Raw genomic sequence first — 17,844 nt, 5'->3', positions numbered from 1 at the left:
CTAGGTAAGAACAGATGCAGAGGCCTGCAGACTCACAAGTGCATCCATGTGCAGTTTAAGTGAATGGGGACGATATTGTTGATTGTCATAGTGTTCAACCAATCAGATCTTTAGTTTGACATGTTGGGCGTATTCTTTGACGTGTCAGCACCTGCTAGCCGGCCTATAGCTACGTCAGCATTACCTGCAGCTCAGTGTCCATGTGCAGCTCTGCCGCGAGGTGCAGAGTGCGCTCCGATTGGTCAGTGGGCGAGCACGTGACTATCGTGATATGAAACTTAACAGCAGAGGCTTAGTCGGGTAGTGAATCACATCACGTGATGCAGCTCAGCCAATCAAATATGGGCATTCTGACTGAGTGAGATGTACAACACCATGACACAGGGGACTGAGACGAGGAAAGACTTTGCAGAGCAGTACGCTCAATGTTCAAGTTGTGAAAGTAAAATCTTAAGACAATCTCTGTAGGTCGCGGCTTGTCATTAAGGAATGATGGTGGGTCCCACAGCGAGACCAGTTGAGAACCACTGTCCAACATGAGCGCAGAAAACATTATAATTTCCTGAGTTTAAGCTTTTTCATTTTCCAAATGCTCTAGCATTGATCAAACATATTGTAAGCCTCGTACCGAACAGTTTAATACGAAGACGTATATAGTTACAGCCTTAAAAACGAATGATAGCGGTGGGGCCATCATGTGGTTATAGGTGGTATTTCAGCTGCAGGACAGCAGTGAAGGCCCAGGTATAAAATGCACGGCCCGCCACTGCGTTACGATAACTACGTCCACTTCTTATGTACAGTCTATGGCTGCAAGTCATTACCCTTTCCTATCCGTCCCCACTATCAGCTTTCCGATAAGGCAAAAAAAAGACAAGTAAAGACTAAATGCAAACTTCACACACACTTCACTAAACTATTTAATTTCAATTAAAATCTTTACACACTTTACAGTCCCATTATGCCCTTCAAGTGAGAATATTTAGTATTGTTTCCTCTGTCAATCTGTATTTTGGGTTCTATTAATTTATTTATGACTTTACATTAAGCCTTTAAGAATATTGCCGAGTTGGCCTCTTGCTCTGATAGGCGTACCAAATCTGACAAATACACCCGGACAACAAAGTGAGAGCGAATGTTCAATATTTAATGTGTACGTGGCATTTAGAACCGAAGATAATTTGTTAAGCCTGTCCTAGATGGGCCTCGACACACATACACAGAACTCACACAAAACATTACGAAGTACACGCAATATAATAAAAAAATACTGTAAAATATAAATAAAAAGTACCGGATCAATCATGACTACATGAGTAATCCTTTCTTTAAGCTGCAATAGTCAATATATTTAGAATTTTTTTTTTTTCAAATGACCATGTGGTCTATGAAAGTCTTCACATTTGTCATTACTGCTAGAAAAAAGAGTAAATATTGGCCTTGCACACAAATACGATTCAACATGATTGCTTTTGTTGCTCTGGGTCTGCTGGATGTAGAAATAAGCAACTGTTTGCTGCAAACACGTTCAGGTATTAACCTCCAGGTCTGAAATGTGAAGCCAATGCTAAAGTGCCTTAAACCTGCATTCTCTCTAATGACCACCAGGGTCGACTCCTCTGGTTGTATAGAAGTCTATAAGAAAATGACTCTACTTCTCTCTTGATTTATTACCTCAGTAAACATTGTAAACATGGGTTTATGGTCTCAGTCGCTAGTTTCAAGTCTTCTTCAATACGCATGATGTTCATTTAGTAAATTATGGTCCATTTAGAGTCAAACAGACCATAAAGCAGAGTATGCTTTCGGGCGGGGCTACACTGTGATTGACAGGTTGCTACTCCGGCTTTGCTACCACAGCTTTGTTCAGAGTTCCGTTGTCTAGTCAGCTGTTCATTTTTTCTAGTCAGTCTTTCTTGCTTTAAGCATGTTTTCATTGGCAAAAATTAGCATTCCAAATACTATCACAGTTAACGTGACCTACGGGTGCAGCTTGCTAACTGAGCAAACTAGCGCAGCTTAGCGGGCCTCACTCCTCCCCAGCTCCACCCTCTCATCACAATATGGCCACTTCTGGCTCCAAAAAACCAAGATGGCGACAGCCAAAATGCTGAACTCAAGGCACACAAACAGTCCACAAACCAATGGGTGACGTGACGGTGACCACGTGCACTTCTTACATACGGTCGATGTAGTCTTAGTCTAGTTTACAGTCCGTCAACATTGTAAGGCTTTAATATGTCAATGATGTGTATACAGCTTGTCCTGCTGTGACTAGTTATACAATAACGTTAACGTGAAATGAATGTGGAATGCATACAACAATTTGCAGCATGGAACAATAAGCATTCTCTGATGAGTCTAAATGTATGAAAATGTACTTTGGCAATCTTGCTAACATTTGAATAAAAGAGTCTTTTTCCTTTAGTGTAGTTTTCCTCCTCTATGCATAAAGTTCGTACACTGCAGTCGAATAAGATGGACTTTGTGTTTTATTGTAATGGCTCATAGGTTTGTGGCCTACAGACCATTAGAGCAGAATAAGATAACCAATGGAGAATTACTGGAGACGCCGAACAAACACCCACTTTATCAAGCTGCCTTGGTTCCAGTGCCGAGTTAGCCTCACAGTAAACCAGAGTTATTAGTAGTTATTTGGTAATAACTATTAGATGTATGTCAGCATCAATAAATGAACAGTATGTACCCGAGACTGTATGAAGACCCTAAAGTATACATCCTATTAGCTCTCCTCAGGATGTTATCATGCAGCAGCATTCACAGAGCCTCAGCAGGGATTAGCAGTCTGACATTTAGACTGACAATAGCATTTACTCAAGTTCAATAAACAATGCATGCTGAACATGGGCGAGCGCACACACACACACACTCGTGTAAACTGTGGAGACCTCAGTGGCCTGCTTGTTACTGCAGTGATATCGATCCATCTATCGATCTCTGAAGAGATGGCAACTGTCTGTGTGTGTGTGTGTTTTCCAGTAGTAACATGAGAGCCAGGGAGAGTTTCAGCTCTGAAGCAGTGCTTACAGTGTAGTGACTGTATAATCTGACAGTACAGTAGAAATGCCTTCAGGTTACACTGAGGGGCCAATTCACAAAAGGATTGGGTGGCCTTTGCAGACGCTGAACCTGCACGCATACGACGAAAAGAAACAATGTTAAATAATGTGTTCCTGTCCTATTTGCACGTATTTAAATCCAGTAATATGCACATTATGCGCATAATCTGCCTCTTTCTATGCAAATGAGCCTTATTGCAAATAAAAGTTCATGAGGGATTTGATTGGCTGTGTCGGAATAAGGTCTCCCTCTACACAAGTCCACTTCACTTATTGTCTCCTGTTTCTAAACAAACACAAAGGAGTTTTCTTTTTTGGCCTATATGAACATAAAGTAGTCAATTTACCAAGTTGATTTACTCAGCTGGGTCACAGTTACACCTGCAGACAAAGGACCGTATTTGACTTTTGCCTTCTTACAGACACATCGGTGTCTTTAGGGAAGACCCTGCAGGTGTATAGAGCAATGGCTGTCACCAGATAGATACCACCATGAAACTTCTGAAAGTTATGTTTAAATATGCAAATGACTCATTATCTAATGGTGACTTTTGTGAATTTAGGAGAAACCTACAGATACAAATCCAAGAAGTAGTAAAATAAACAAAATTGTGGTTATTTTCTTATGTTATGGAAGCTAAATAGACCAAAATCTCAAAACTGAAAAACTATAATAGTAAGTTAATATGTAATAAGTAAAAGCCCGGCACTCTGAACCACACGACACAAGTGTGAATATTATTCATTTATCATCATTATTCACATTTTTAGTACTATTACTGCTTTTATTATTTATTTATTACATATTTTTTATCATTCCATTATATCCACTGCTGCTGTTATTGTAAACATTTGTATATAGTTACTTCTGCTATTATTAGTGCCACTACTATTGTTACTACTCTCATATGTATCAGTTATCTCATATGGAATAACTATGTTGTTCATTCTGTACACATGGCATCTATCACACTTGTGTCCATCCTGATAGAGGGATGCTCCTCTGTTGCTCTACCTGAGGTTTCCTCTTTTCTTTACCCCGGGTTTTTGAGGGGGAAACTTTTTCCTGCTCTGATGTGAGGGTTCTGGGACAGAGGATGCCGCATGTGTACTGATTGTAAAGCCCTCTGAGACAAATTTGTGTTTTTTTTTGGCTTTACAGATCAGATCTAATCTAATCTAATCAAATTCATATTTTATTTTAATCTAGATTTTATTTTAATCTAATCTAATCTAATTTAATTTTAATCTAATCTAATCTAATCTAAATTTTAATCTAATCTAATTTTTATTTTAATCTAATCTAAATTAATTAATCTAAACTAGTAAAGGTAACTGAATGTGCCTTGGTGAAACATACCTGGTTCCTCAGAGTGTGCTGTTACTTCAGAGCAACACTGCCCCCTCCTGGCTGTGTTGTGTCATAGACTCAGTCCGTCTTTGGTAGATTCACAGAAAAGGCTCCCTATTTTATTTATAATAAAAAGGTCAAGATAATGTTTACAGGAGGCAGGAATTCAGTTCTGTGCTGTTGGGAGTTGAGAAGGATCCTACTGGTCAGAAGACTACAGTCTGTAGAGCAGATCTGACAGCAGTGTTAAAGACGCACATCACCCCACACAGTGATAATAATCAACAGGCGTCACATGACAGCTCAGTCATAGAATATGCCTCCCAGTTATGACTGAATAGATGCCACAAACCGGTTCTCTGTGCTGATAACGCTGCAGCCACGCTGCTTTTATGGACCACTTCTAAATATACGATCCGCTCAGTTATTTGTGGGTCACGTGAGAAAACATATGATCCGTATCACATGCGAGGGACAGAAGAGCAAGAATCGATGCTCTTTACTCTTGTACTTCAGGACAAGGAGCACCGACCCTAACCCAACACACAGGAATACACTTTCAATCAAACAGACTTGTAAATTATTACATATTTTTTCTCTGTCTTATGTCCTGTACGACATACTTTGACCTGAAGGCAACAATAAATTAGGGTACAAGTTATGTATTAGTGTAGGTGTATTTTAGCATTGTAGCATGAATCAATGCACATTGTAAAGAATACAAACATTAAAGTAAATTAGACAGGGCCATTGAAAAGGTTGCTGATCCTGGTCTGACTTCATCTAACAGGTATATTATTGATGTGCTCGTGAACTAAAAACAATCAAATGACACACGGCGGGCTGCTAGACCGCTGCAGCTGCAGGGGCTAAATGCTGGCGGTGCTAGTGTCAACAGTCACAAAAGGGGTAAATGTCCATACACATGCTTCATATTCATATAAGAAAGATGCTTTTTATGACTTCAAATAATGCCTAATGATCAACATGTATAGATTTCTTGCGACCCTTCTTCAGATTTGTCCAAACTTTACAACAAATAAAGGCTAGAAAACGTTTAAGACATTTGTTTTGGTCCAATGTCCAATATATGAGCATGTTTAGAGCGTGTTCACATGCAGGCACATGTTAAAACGTATTTTCTTCTTTTCATAATGCATGTCGTCCAACATCTATGGTATCAGTGCCACTCTCCCTGATGGAAGTGATCCCGTCGATACAGCAGCAGTAATACGGCCTGCAGAGAACACATGTATCCACCACAAAGAAGACTCAACCCAGTCCCATTAAACTGCACCCCGAGCCCCGTTAATGAGAAATACCGTTTCTATCCGGTATCACAGGTGGCCTTCCGGATTCCTTTCAAATCAACATTTTCCCCACCTAACTAATACGTTAAATAAATGAAATGGAGGCCGAGCGAGAGCCGCTTTGTGTTTCCTGGCTCTCGTTCGGCGTGTGACCACGTCGTCTCTCTGACAAAAAAAGCGGTAACAAAGGCATCTCTTTGACATTTCCCTTCTCATTAGTGCAGATGTGTTAAAGGCAGACTGATACGCATAACAGCTCACTCACTCACTCACACACACACACCTAATTAAAGCAGGAATACAATACAAGTCTGTGGGGGGAAATCTCAGTCCTGCTTCTTAATTAAAACCTCACAGATGGATTTTGATATCAGCTGGGTGAGGGGGGATACACACCTGCAAATCCCACCCACCCACCCCCACACACACACACACACACACACACACACACACACACACACACACACAAACACACACACACAAACACACACACACACACTTCTCACAGATCCAAACACCTCAAGTAAAAGTGCCTAAAAATAGCCCTGTCCTTTGCTCGCAAACTTTCCGTCTCCGTTCTTTGTCTCCTGACATTTTGAAGTGAGTCGCCATCCACTGAGGATGTAGGAATTTTCATTACGCCGCGATTAACTGCCGGGCTTACGGTGTGAAATAATATTGACAGCTCTTATTCCCACAGAGCTGAGGAACCACTTCCAAGCGCCGAGCCTGGATATTTAGATAATCCCTCCCAGGAAGCCCCGTTTCTTCCCCAATATGAGCTGAGGGTGGCACCCCCCCCTCCCCCCTGGGAGACGTCCCACCCCATTGCTTCACTTTATTACACCTAATCTCTGGAAAGGTGACTGGGGGACACAAACGCTCGGCTCAGAGGGACGCGAGGAGGGGAGGGGTGTGTGTGTGAGAGTGCCTGATTTTCTGTCAGTGTGTGTGGATGCGTTGTTGCACTTACCGCTTCTTGGTCCGCCCGTCTGGACGCCAGGGCCTCGTTCTTGGCTTGAAACTCGGCCTGGATGTTGTCTCTCCGTCTCATCACAGCCTAGGACAGATTTACAAACAACAGATGAGTCTCGTGAGCGTTTTGAAAAGCGGTTCTGCGAATACGCTTAACAGACGATAACGCGCGTCCCTGTTGTCCGAACAGTCCCAATGGGATAAACCCAGGAATGAGAAAATCAGGAACAAACCAGTCTTTGTGCGCATATCCGTTTGTGTTCCCACCACATCTAAAGGATTAGGCAAACCACACCCATAACAGACTACGAACACCGTGGCTTTGTAGGAGACGTGGTGGCACAACAAGTGCTGTTAATGATGCAAAGGAGTCATGCAGAGCTGGAAAGAGGAAATACAACTCTGAGTCAATCACACACTCTGTTTATCACCATACTGATGGCTCTATGAAGGTTATGTCAGTCAGTGCGTTGGTCCTCCACTTTGGTCCAAACTGACATTTCAAACTTGTGTACAGTTATTAAAGTTTCCCAGAGTCCTGATGACTGTGGTGATCCCTGACTCTTCACTTATCCATTTAAAGGTGTAGCAGTTCGAGGGATCTGTTAGCAGAAATGGAACATGTAGTTTCTTTAGTGTATAATCACCTAAGAATCTCTGTGTGCTTACAATGAGCCCTTCATATCTACACAGGTAGCAGGTCCTCTTCACGGAGTTCGCCATGTTGCACCGTTTTTACAGTAGCCAAGAACGGACAAACCAACCACTGGCTCTAGATGGGCCCTTTCACATCAGTGCCCACAGTTCTCCTACACGCATGGCAAACAGGAGAAGTGTCAGTCGGTTGCAATCTGCAACCTCACCGCTAGATGATACCAAAGTATCATCACATCCACAAGATGGATTGGCAACGTTTCATTCGTCTTCCCTCTTGAGGATGATTTGGTATCACGTTGGTGATCAGCACATTTTCCATCCTCAGGTCAAAATGTTTATTTGTCCAACTCTTTGGTTTGTGACTAAAAACCTGCAACACTAATGACATTCCCATCAGGCCCAGCTTTACTTTCTGTTCAGTGCTTATTAGCTACTGTTAGCATGCTAACACGCTAACTAAGATGATGATCATGGTAACATGTATAATGGCTAAACACCAACATGTTATTTTCGTGTCGTTTACCCGTCAAACCTTTGGTGTGTTAAAGGCCTTCAGTCGACTACTTTGTTCTGAACATCATTGAAAATGATGAGATAAAGTACGGTACATTGATTCCAATGGCAGGCCCACTGTGTTAGTGGCTTTGGGTTTGACAAAACAAAGTCCAAAGTGCAGCACTGTTAATTTCCTGGTCAGGGTTTAGGGTGTCTGGCACTAGACACCATAGCCAAGGGACTGAATCTAGAGTCTGGTTCATCAGGTTAGAACACCGGTAAGATCCCTAAAAAGGTCCATGCAGTGAATTGAGTCTTCACCACTGGGTCGTTACAGTCAGAGGTCTGTAAGTAGAGATGCCCCGATTGATCGGCTGTCCATTGTTATTGGCCGATAGCCTTGGCTAAACGGCTAACGTCAATGGAGGTTGCAGTGATCAATGTTATGATGCGTTCAAGCACCACTCAGTAAATATCTGTCATATTGGGCAAAGTCAATTAAAATGCTATCATGACGTGTTTAAATGTAGCTTATGGTGAAAAACTTAAAAATATACAGTTGTTTAAAGGAGACGTATTCATATAAATATCAAAAGGATATTAGAGAGGGAAATATGACCCGTTTAACTTCCCTGCACCAGCCTTATAAATCTTATAATACATAAATACATCAATACATCTCTTCTTTTTTTGAATCAAAGCAAATATTTAGAAAAAAATACAATAATTTATTTCTTGATTATTCAATCACTATAGATGACAATAACAAAGTAAAAGAAAACATTGCCAATTTTGGGCGGGTTACACTGACTTCAGGACAATTGAAAGGATTTAGCACGACAGTGGCAAAAGAAAGTGAGCCTTGAATACCAGCTGCTATGAGTACGGGTGGATATGGATCATTGATGATGGGCAGAGAAAAAGCTATCGGGGCATCTCTATCTCCAAGTAGAGGAGGCTGTGCTCCTTTTTGACCTGTTGATCAGAGCTCTATCGACGATGGCTTCATTGTTATCGTTTTCTCCATTCACCACGTACATTTGAGTAAACGAGCTAGAACGGGCCCCTGGTCTCACCTTCAGGGTCTCAGTGCAGAGGACGTACTCGTGCAGAGCGGGGACGAGGACTTCAGATAGATGCTGGATCTGCTCTTCCGATTCCTTACTGCACCGCTCCACGCAGCTGGCCACGCCATTCAGGGGCAACGCCAGCTCCTCCTCTGACTCCGCCCACTGGGCGTAGGTGGGACTGTACAGCTTCAGCTCATCAAAATATTCTGGAGGGAACAGAGGAGACGTTGAGACATAAACCAGCTGGATGGATTCAACGGTTAAAAAACACAACTTGGAATTTGTTTATCCAATATCAGAGGGAACTGACCAGGGCCGGCATGCAACTAAAAACATTTTCTTGAGTATTGTTCTTAATGCTACTACAAGGAACTTTAATGTTGATTTTGGCGGCCGCTGTGGACTACAGTGGTCGTGTTTCCGAGCACCAGAGTCCCTACGGAAAACCTCTCATTTTACTGCAGCAGGGTCTGACTCGTCTATTTATCAGTAAATGTCAGATTTGAAATTGTTTTTGTACAATCTTTCATTTTATATCTTAATTTTTAATTGTTATTCCTTTTTTCCCCCCGACCTCAAGACATTTGGCCCTGCTTGGTTCCGACGCAGTATTTCTGAGTCTCTACGGAGCAGACATAGTGTAGATGAACTCCTCGGTGTGTCTGTTGGAGTACCTCTCTGTTCCTTGATGATCCTCTGGGTGACTTTGTCCACGGAGCAGATCTTGCTACTGAAGTCCTCCACGTAGTCCTGCATCACAGTGAACTCCTCCGGCCGGCTCCTCAGGCCTCGCACCGAGTTAGCCACGGCCCTCACCGTCTCCCCCATCCTGCTCAGGAAGCCTGGGCCCTGTTTCTTGTGAGACAGCAACTCCTGCGCGGGGGGGGGGTCAAACATACCACGGCTTTAATTAAGCTGTGCATCAACGCTGAGTTCACAAAGGGTCACACTGGTCTAAATGCATTTCATACAAGGCGATGTATAGAGACCATGAATAAGATGCCCGATTGAGGGAATGAAGCTGAATGAAGAGAGAATTTCTGTTGAGCAGCAACTATTTGGCTCCAAGAAATCAAACGGCTAATATTTATGTAGCTTAGTGGCAAATAATACCTTTTGCTCAAACGTTCTGCAAGCTTGGTTACTTATTGATACACTTGTTTTCTTTCTGAGAGAGAGATGAGAAGATCGATATCATCAGTTCAATCAGTTCAGAGTTGAACTGAGCTGGACGTGGTTAGCCTAGCTTAGCATAAAGACTGGAAGCAAGGGGAAAACATCTAGTCTGACTCCGTCCAAAGATCAAAAATACCCCTACCAACATCTCTAACACTCACTGACAAACACATTGAGTACTTAACACTCAAAGTAAAGCTTTAGCAGTAAAAGCAACTTCTTGATCCTTGGGAAATGGAGTTCTTGTGTGTGTGTGTGAGAGTGTGTGTGTGAGAGTGTGAGTGAGAGTGAATGAGAGAGAGACAGACCTGTGCTGTGAGGAAGACTTTGAAGTGCTGGCTGTTAGACAGTATGGGATGCACGGAGATCTTGTTGAGGAAGCGGTGCAGGGCTTTCCTCCTGGTGTCGATGAAGTCGTGGTTGAAGCGCTCCACCATGCCCTTCATCACAAACTTCTCCGGCAGCGGCTGAGGACACAGCGAGACAAGGATTCAGCCGCTATTGTGTGCGATAGGTCGTACGTGTGGCATGTATATGGCGTTGCATTAATCTCAAAGCTTGTACATAGAAACCAGGCATGTGCATGGGATACGACCGCACATAGCAGTAGCCGGGAGCGGAAAGGTATCCTCCCGGGGAAGCATTTCTGCTGCGCATGCACAAATGAGTCTTTAATCATGAAATTGAAATGTTTTCTGAGGTGCCTGTTTTCAAAAGACGATTTATTAATGTGTTAAAAATGCATACGCAGGTATGTGAATAAATACTCTTATGCAGGTGTGAGTATATATGTTTATGCACATGTGGATATAAACATTCATGCAAGTGTGTAGTAAATGTGTTTATGCAGGTGTGTGAATATATATGTGTGTGCAGGTGTGTGAATAAATGTGTTTATGGATATTGTCAATATGTTTATGCAGGTGTGTCAGAGGAATGTCAAATGGGTCTGAAGTGTCTATTTTAAAATATTATTTCAAAAATGAAATATGTCAGTTTCTGGAAAAACCAGAGGAATCCTAGATGGAAAGATAAATTTGGAAAATGGCTGGCAGTGATGTCAATGTGTGACTTGGTAAATGAGCTGAAACATCTCAGCCTGCAGATGTGTCGAGTAGCTGGTGTGGTGTGCTGATGCATACATGGACAATGAGTGTCGGGTGGTTTTCTTCCAGTTTGCTTCGGAGCCACAGGAAGTCCTGGTAGCGCCGGCATACCTCGTACTCACTGGAGTCAAACTCGCCCCGCGTAGTCTAGAGAGAGAGAGAGGATACAAATTAACATGAAGCGTTATTCCTGGTATCCTTTACTTACTTGCTTTGTGTAAAATGACGCACAAAAAATACTGTTTTGAACAATTAACGTTTAAGGGGTGTAACAACACATTATGCAACAGCGCTGCATTATGTCATAACTAAAAAAAAACATTCTTGTTGCCAAAAGCCGTGAGATGAAGACGAAAACCCCAAACATCTCTGGTCCCAAAGGAAGGTTCCCCGTCCTAAGACCAGAGACGGGGCACCGGCTAAATTAGGACCTGCTCACCTTGGTCGCCACCCTGTACATGATGAAGGTTTCGATGGCAGTGACGTGGCTCTCTGGGTTATCGACGGTGATGAAGATGTCTTGGGCGTCGGCATCCTGCTGCTGCTCCTCCTCCTCCTCCTCCAGTCTGTACTGGTTGACCATGGAGCTGGGAGAGTTGGGCATGGGACTTCCATCTGCCAGCGATGTGTTCTGGACCAATGAGAGGATGCCACTGTGAGTCATGTTATTAGCAAATGCGAGTTCTACAAGCTCCGTCACTTTTCCCAAAGTGGCCGCTGTTCTTAGAAAGTGCAATGTCAAGCCATGTGCTCCGAGCTAGCTAACCTAGCTGGTTAGCATGCTCGTTCACTGCGACACCACACATCTTTGACATCAGGTCTAAACCTCTTCACAGTCTGGTGAGAATGTTTGTTCGTGTTTAAAACTAACATTCTGGTCAGAGCTCATATGTGGCACCTTTAAACTAGATTGAGAGATGTTCTGCACTTTCTGTCAGGACGCAAAATAAGTTTGTAGAAAAAACATTTTATTACACATTGAACAAAGCTCGAAATAGAAGAAAAGCTCAGGAATCATAGACTGATCTACATCTTACAAACTTTCAAAAACTGTCCTTAAAAAGACTAGTATTAGTTCCTGTGGCTCATTAACGTCTTTGTGTGCATTTTAGTTCTCGAGTTATGGCCAAATAACAGTCGGTATTATCAGTCATCACCAGCGCAAGTGTAAGTGTGTGCCAGATTTGAAGAAAGTCAGCCATTCCTGAGATACCGTGCACACAAGAATGGACCGGTTGTACGGACGGACAACCAGAAAACAAAGTCTTTCAGCAACGGCTGTCCTCAGCGCCAACCAAGTGGTGTGGTGAAGAGATGCAAAAGCAGGAAATCAATGCAAGTGAAGCTTTTTCCTTATTTTGGAGCGGTCGAGTGACATTCTTTCCACAGTGCTTTGATGATAAGTAGGCTTCCCCTCCTCAGTCATGATAAACACCATCAGAGCAAGAACCCTAAGAGTTCTAAATCCTGTTGGCTGCAGTGTCTAAATAATAAGTCTGTCCTCTGCTGGCTGATCCACCATAATGGAACTGAATGGAGCCTCCGTTGATGTTAGCCTTTAGCTCCTTTATAAGCAGGACTGTGCTTGTGGAAAGACCCCAGATTTACTGCGTATCGGCCCCTGATAACGATCACATGGATTTTTTACTTGCCCAAACACACTGGAGTTTACTGGAGTAACGTTAATGTTGAGCCCTGCCTAATGGTTCCATCCAAAATGTGCTTTCATTGCATGGAAACACACAATAGGACAACGCCCACATTTCAAGGAGCATATTGTCATTGTTGAAGACTGTGGATGGAAGTTTATCTTTGACTGCTAACTGAGGGAGCCATCTGGATCCTGTGGGCGCATTCAGAAATTCACAAACCGATCCAGATGGTGTGTGGGGAAAGAAGATGATTGAGGTTGAATATGCTCGGGGGGGAAAGGAAAAAGAAAGGAGTGTATTAATACCCATCTAGATGATGTGGAATTGGTGCGAAGCAATTCGCTAGATGTATTGCTCGAGTTGTCTGCACGACAAAAACAAGCAGTCCACAAACATTTAGACAGAGTGAAGCTCCCGTTAGCTGATAAACCATCTTTGGCTGAGTGCAGACACCGTCCTGCAGAGAGCACACAGACCAGTCATCCAGTTACAACCTGACTTCATGTTCATAGTGACAGCTGATGTCACCCACCGACGCCCATGCTTGTCATTTGAACAGTATAATTATTATTAACTTATTTATTTCTTTAATAAAATATCGTCCTCTGGGGAAAACATCCTTAGCGTTCTATTCCCTCCAGCTCTCTCCTAACAGGTACTGCAGGACAAGAAAAAAGCTTTCCTGAATGTGACGATGCAAAATTGAAAAAAAAAAAAAAAGGCCTGACAAGGCAGTTTGAGGCACGTCGTAAAGCGTGGTTTATATTCGCCGCAGGTTTTTTCATGCTTTAGAAACAGGAAGTTTTGAAAATCTTCATTTGAGTAAATATTTTGCTGCCAAATCAGATAGTCTACACTCTACAGGATATTCAGCCTTTGTTTCTTCATAAAGCTTTTAATACATGTATTGTTTCTTTACAGGACTTGTATGAAGGTATTCCAGTAGTCCATGAATATGAGATACGAGTTTACAGATGATTACAATCCCTCCTCAGCATTGTGGAGGTTGGTTTATGGCTGGTTGTCAGTTACACCTACAGTCTGTATATTGTGACTGCACTGTTTTAACTGTTTGCTGTACGTCATGTATCGTGTGTATTATCTTTGATCTTTTGTCTGGACCTCAGGAAGATTAACGGGGATTCAGCTGATAAACAATAATTATAAACAGTCTATGGGCATAACTATGAGCTACACTCGTTGTCGTTTTGATTCTTCACAGTTTGATCTGATTGTTTCAACAGGCATCCATCTTATGCCGTAGTGCTTTAGTTTTAGTATTATTCTTTGAAACAGTTTGTTGAGCAGAGAGCAGTATTAAACTGCTATTTCAACCTTTGTTTCATGATCCAATAATCTTACATTTCTGAGTTTGATGGCACTTGTAGATTTTTCATGTGGTCAAGAGAGTTATATTTCCATTATTTTCTTCCACAGTACCGTACTGTGGCTCAGAAGGTAGAGCGGGTCGTCTCTCAATCAGAAGATGGGCGGTTCTAGTCCATGTCGGTGTGCCCTTGGGCCAGGCACTGTCCAGTGGGTGTGAATGTTAGATAGTCTGACGGGCAGGGGGCACCTTGCATGGTAGCCCCTCCCATCAGTGTATGAATGAATGTAGTGTTAAAGAGCTTATACTGAGCATGGCGTTACATCGAGTGTGTAGAAGGAATGGATCATGACTGTCAATATTTCAAATAGTCATAAGAAGAAAAAAAAAAATGTAATAGTTTAGGCGACTATACCGTCCAACTATCGTTTGTGTCTCAGGTGTGTTTTGGTAGTAACGCTACTACCATGCATGTGTGTACATACGAACACACACTCCCTGCAGCTCTCACTTTGTACAGGAACAAACAGTGTGTGTGTGTTAATGAGAACGTGGCAGCACACTGCTGGAAACAACTACAAGCTATTTAACCCAAACCACATGCAGAGAGAAGCCACAATAACCAGCTGCCTCTGTTGAACTATCTGACAACATTCACACACCGCAGGCACAGCTACGGGAGCCGCAGGGGGTTGAGTGTCTTGCTCAAGGACACATGGACTTGAGGAGCTGGGGATCGAACTACCGATCCTCTGATTGCTCTACCACTGAGCCACAGCCCACAATAGATTACACAACTATTTCAACTACTGCCAAATATTTTGATCATTGATTAATAGGTTTGAGTAAATATAATTGAAAGCGTCTCTCTGAGCCTGATTATTAGACACACATCTGAACATGATGCAGTCCATACAACACCAACTACCTCAATGATCAACACTGACTTCAACTGACACCTGCATGACCGAGGCTTCATACAAGTGGACTACATGGCAGAACGGTTGTTTGTACATAATGAAGTGGCCACAGAGTGCACCTGATCATGGAGCCTGACTGCTGCTGATTTGCAACTAAGTCGACTGAAGCTGCAGTTCTGTTTGAGAGCTCCCTTTGTTCAGTCTGACCTAAATCAAGCCCGACACCACAGCCACGTTCACCCTGAGCCTCCAATGACTGTAAGGCTGCCGTACCGTGTTCACACATCACACTGAAGTAAATACTCTACGTGTAGATTTAGTACATCGCTGTCGCCGTTAAAATACATTATGTCTTTCGTTGTCATTCGTGGACATCGTACATCGAAGTGTTTGATTGTGTACATGTTTGTCTTGATTGTACGGTGCTATGAACCAATAGAAAATCTGTTCAAATGTTCAAGTATCAATGAACTAAAGCACTTCTCCCTATAGCCCACCATGTCTATATCTTTTTTTTCTTATTTTATTAAAGTTGTGTGATTCATCTTCTTCAACATTTACAATCTTTGACTCCAGTGTTGAGCTCTCATTGGAGCTCGGCAGAGTAAGTCCAGTTATAGGATTCAGAAATAAGTTGTGCAAGAAATTGCAACTTTCTCGTGTGCAAAACCAATGTTGCACCAAACTGCATATGGCAATGTCACAATATTACGTGTTCTCGATATTTGTCATAATACATGACGCGCAAAACATAACTATGGGCCTTTGGCAAATCTCCAGAGGGACTTTTTTTTTTTTTTTTTTTTTTTTTAATATTCGGCTTGTATAAAATCCACCAATGGACACCAATTAAGTGCCAGCTAAACTTTCTGTCAAGTTCAGATTCCTTTGCTTGGTGAAGAGGTGAACCTATAGGCTGAGAGTTCAACAGCTCCTGCACTAAGTGTGCATTATTGTATTGGAGCAAGGGGGGCTGTACAGAAGTAAAAGCTGTTAAAAGGATTTTTTTATCTAGAGTAAAGTTTTGAAACAAGTAAATAGACACCTAATTATTCAAAACCGGAACGGACTTGGCGTTAACGTGAGTCTGAGTACAGCGGGTCGGGAGGTCAGCTCATCAGCTGATCCAGAACGTTCGGCTTCCTTCCCCTTTATATGACAGCATGTGGTCAGTCGCGACATTCTGACCGGACTGCAGTAAGACGTACTAACAATAATTACGGTACTTTACAAGTTAAAGTTAAAGCGGGAGTGTTGGTGCCGGGGGTCAAATCCACGTAGGGAGAAAGGCAATGGGAGCTGGAGAGAGTCTGACGCTTTCGCCTCATTTCTCAGGCACTTCTTTTCTTTACCTTGCTGAAAACCTCCAGGTCGTCGTCCTCGTCCAGGTCCAACATGTGTCCCGGGAAGTCCGCGGGGACCGTCTGTACGCTCATCTCGCTCTCGAACCGTTCACAATGAACTCAGCTCATGGGACAAACCTGGAAAAGGTAAACTTCCACCAGAACTTCAGAGCAGCAGAAAGACTCCGACAGCGAACCGAGAACAGGACTTCCTTTAACTGATTTCAAAATAAAAGCCGTCACTATCATCGCTAGAGGGATAATGATTAGTTCAGCATTCACAAAAAGTTTTAACAACCTATTTTATGGTTCGGAGAGCATTAAGGAGAAGTCCCCTCTTCTTAGCCTTTGCAAGGTTCCAGACATGGATTAGCTGAAAGAATAGCAAACATGACGGTTCATTTTACTTTAACATTAAGTAACACATGTTTATTGTCGACTCTGTTTCCTCTGGACGTGTGTGTACCATTGTCCAAACCGGAGTCAAATTCCTTTTTTTAACATACACATATATTGGCCATTACAGCCGATTGATTCCGATGAGTGATCGTAAATTGAGTCGTTTAAAAATATTTAAGGTTTTTATTTTGGCGGACAACCAGGGTACTTCCGGTACAGTGCTGTACATTGATTGCAGCTGAAATGTTGAGCGCGCACACGCGGAAATCACCACACGATTCAGCTGGCAGGGAGGAACATCTGAAGGCTTGTTTAGTTTTCCATAAGACTCAAACCAAAGGAAATATAACCACGATGGAGATATTCTGTACTGTGACATCGCCTCAAATATAATGAAAAAAAAACTTGATAGTTATTTTAAATAATCATTTTTGTGAAAGACTGCCATGCAGGCCACAATTACTGCCCTCAGAGGTAAACTGTACTACAACTGCAGTGTGGAGGCTGTAATTGTGAGTTAAACACAGTGAGCTTTCCATTGCAGTCTGTTATCTGTCCTTGCACTAGTATATGAAACTTTTTACTCGCTGACCATCTCGACCAGGGGAAGAAATATTGTATCTCAGTACGACCTTTCTGGTAAAATAAAGGATAAAAAAAGAAAAATCAGTGCTCCAAATTCAGACGCATAATTAAATGTATAAATAACAGTATATATAGTAGTTAGTTTAAATAGCATACCTTGGTGTTTTCTTTTTTAATTTGATTTCTAAACTACGTTTGATGCAGGCGGCAACCTTCGGTTCTGTGTAGTGAAGCCTATGAGGAAGTGTCATAAAACCTGCATTCTCTCTAGTGTCCACCAGGGGGCGACTCCTCTGGTTGTATAGAAGTCTATGAGAAAATGACTCTACTTCTCTCTTGATTTATTACCTCAGTAAACATTGTAAACATGAGTTTATGGTCTCAATCTCTAGTTTCAA

General features: G+C 42.4%; 1 protein-coding gene across 1 annotated transcript in view; it reads right to left on the bottom strand.

Annotated features, from left to right (window-relative positions):
• The window catches only part of snx7 (sorting nexin 7), a 36,955-nt gene extending 20,308 nt beyond the window's left edge, over nt 1-16,647 (bottom strand). The window contains exons 1-7 of the mRNA XM_031873670.1: nt 16,472-16,647; nt 11,660-11,851; nt 11,257-11,367; nt 10,423-10,581; nt 9,613-9,811; nt 8,945-9,144; nt 6,715-6,801 (exon numbers count right to left, since the gene is read on the bottom strand). Of these exons, the coding sequence (XP_031729530.1) occupies nt 6,715-6,801; nt 8,945-9,144; nt 9,613-9,811; nt 10,423-10,581; nt 11,257-11,367; nt 11,660-11,851; nt 16,472-16,555 (1,032 nt within the window). The 5' untranslated portion in view covers nt 16,556-16,647. The remainder of the gene's footprint in view (nt 1-6,714; nt 6,802-8,944; nt 9,145-9,612; nt 9,812-10,422; nt 10,582-11,256; nt 11,368-11,659; nt 11,852-16,471) is intronic.
• Nucleotides 16,648-17,844: the final 1,197 nt, after the last annotated feature.

This window comes from Anarrhichthys ocellatus, unplaced genomic scaffold (assembly GCF_004355925.1).
Source record: "Anarrhichthys ocellatus isolate YVR2014 unplaced genomic scaffold, GSC_Weel_1.0 scaffold73, whole genome shotgun sequence".
Lineage (NCBI taxonomy): Eukaryota > Metazoa > Chordata > Actinopteri > Perciformes > Anarhichadidae > Anarrhichthys > Anarrhichthys ocellatus.
Note: the sequence above shows the minus strand (reverse complement) of the source record. Positions and strands in the feature narration are given on the sequence as shown.